This window comes from Myotis lucifugus, unplaced genomic scaffold, assembly GCF_000147115.1.
Source record: "Myotis lucifugus unplaced genomic scaffold, Myoluc2.0 scaffold_37, whole genome shotgun sequence".
NCBI lineage: Eukaryota > Metazoa > Chordata > Mammalia > Chiroptera > Vespertilionidae > Myotis > Myotis lucifugus.
In genome coordinates, this window is record NW_005871085.1 from 1892705 (window position 1) to 1893831 (window position 1127).

At 56.9% G+C, this 1127-nt stretch overlaps 1 protein-coding gene across 1 annotated transcript in view; it reads left to right on the top strand.

The window, feature by feature from the left end:
* The window catches only part of HIVEP3 (human immunodeficiency virus type I enhancer binding protein 3), a 102011-nt gene that overhangs the window by 89435 nt on the left and 11449 nt on the right, over positions 1 to 1127 (top strand). The window contains exon 6 of the mRNA XM_023752817.1: positions 1090 to 1127. Within this exon, the coding sequence (XP_023608585.1) occupies positions 1090 to 1127 (38 nt within the window). The remainder of the gene's footprint in view (positions 1 to 1089) is intronic.

The window sequence follows — 1127 nt, forward strand, 5'->3', positions numbered from 1 at the left end:
TCTATTTCCTCTTATCTATCCACCCATCCACCAGTCTCCCTAAGGCATCTGTTAAATATCCATTCTTTTTTCTTCCATTCATCCATCAGACTTACCAATTGTTAAGATCAGTGAGACAGAGCACCTAACTCAGGGAATGTATGGTTTATAGCATGAAGGACCATATGGAAATGTAGCAATCCACAGAGCAGCGATGAGCATGTCACCTTTGGAGGTGGCTTCCGGGCCCAAAGGAACATTGTGAGGCATCTGGCCTGCAGCCTGTTGGGCAGGCTGGCGGTGCCCTGCCTCTCCTTCACAGAGCACTCCTGCCGCCGAGCTCTAGGGCCTGCGAAGTGCTGAGCACACGTGGGGGGTGCGGGGGGGGGGGGCGGTGTTGAAGGTGTCCTACCTTTGTCTTGATTTCACAGAGCAGCTGCCCCTGCTCATCAGTTGTGGGGCTGAACTGACCACTTGGGGCAGAGTTAGCCACCCCTGAGGACTCCATGCGCATAGAGTGGGCAGGGCCTTTGCCCAGCCTTTCCTCCACTGCACGCACAGTGACCTGAGGAAACTGAGGCCCAGGACATTACCTAAGGAAGCCAGGGCTTGGGCCCCAGCCTCGTGGCTCCCTGTGGGCTGCCCTAGAAGTCTCCTCACCTGGAAGGGCATCCTCGTACCCAAACCACCGTGTTGGTGCGCGGGAGCCCTGCTGCCACCCAGCATGGGAGATGGCCAAGCCAACAACCCGCTTGATGAGTGTCACCAGCTCCTGGGCCCGGAGTCCAATCAAAAGCAGAAAAAGCCTAGGCACGAGATGTCTTTTAATTTCTTTTTTGTTTGTTTTTCTTAACCAGCATCTCACCTTCTCATTATACCCTGTGCCCCCTCACAGCCCACCCCACACCCCAGTTCCTGTATGCTGCCTTGAAGGGTGGCTGTGGCTGCACTTCCAGCTTGAGTACAGGCCCCTGCCCAGCCCCTGAAGCTGGCAGGGTCACAGCCGGTCTGTGAGCCATGGCCTGCCAGCCAGGGGCTGCCTCTGCGTGCCCTGGGCCTGCCCTGGCCCTGCCCTCTACCAAGCCTCAGTCTGTTCTCGTTCCTTTCCAGGGAATCTGACTAAGCACATGAAGTCGAAGGCCCACAGC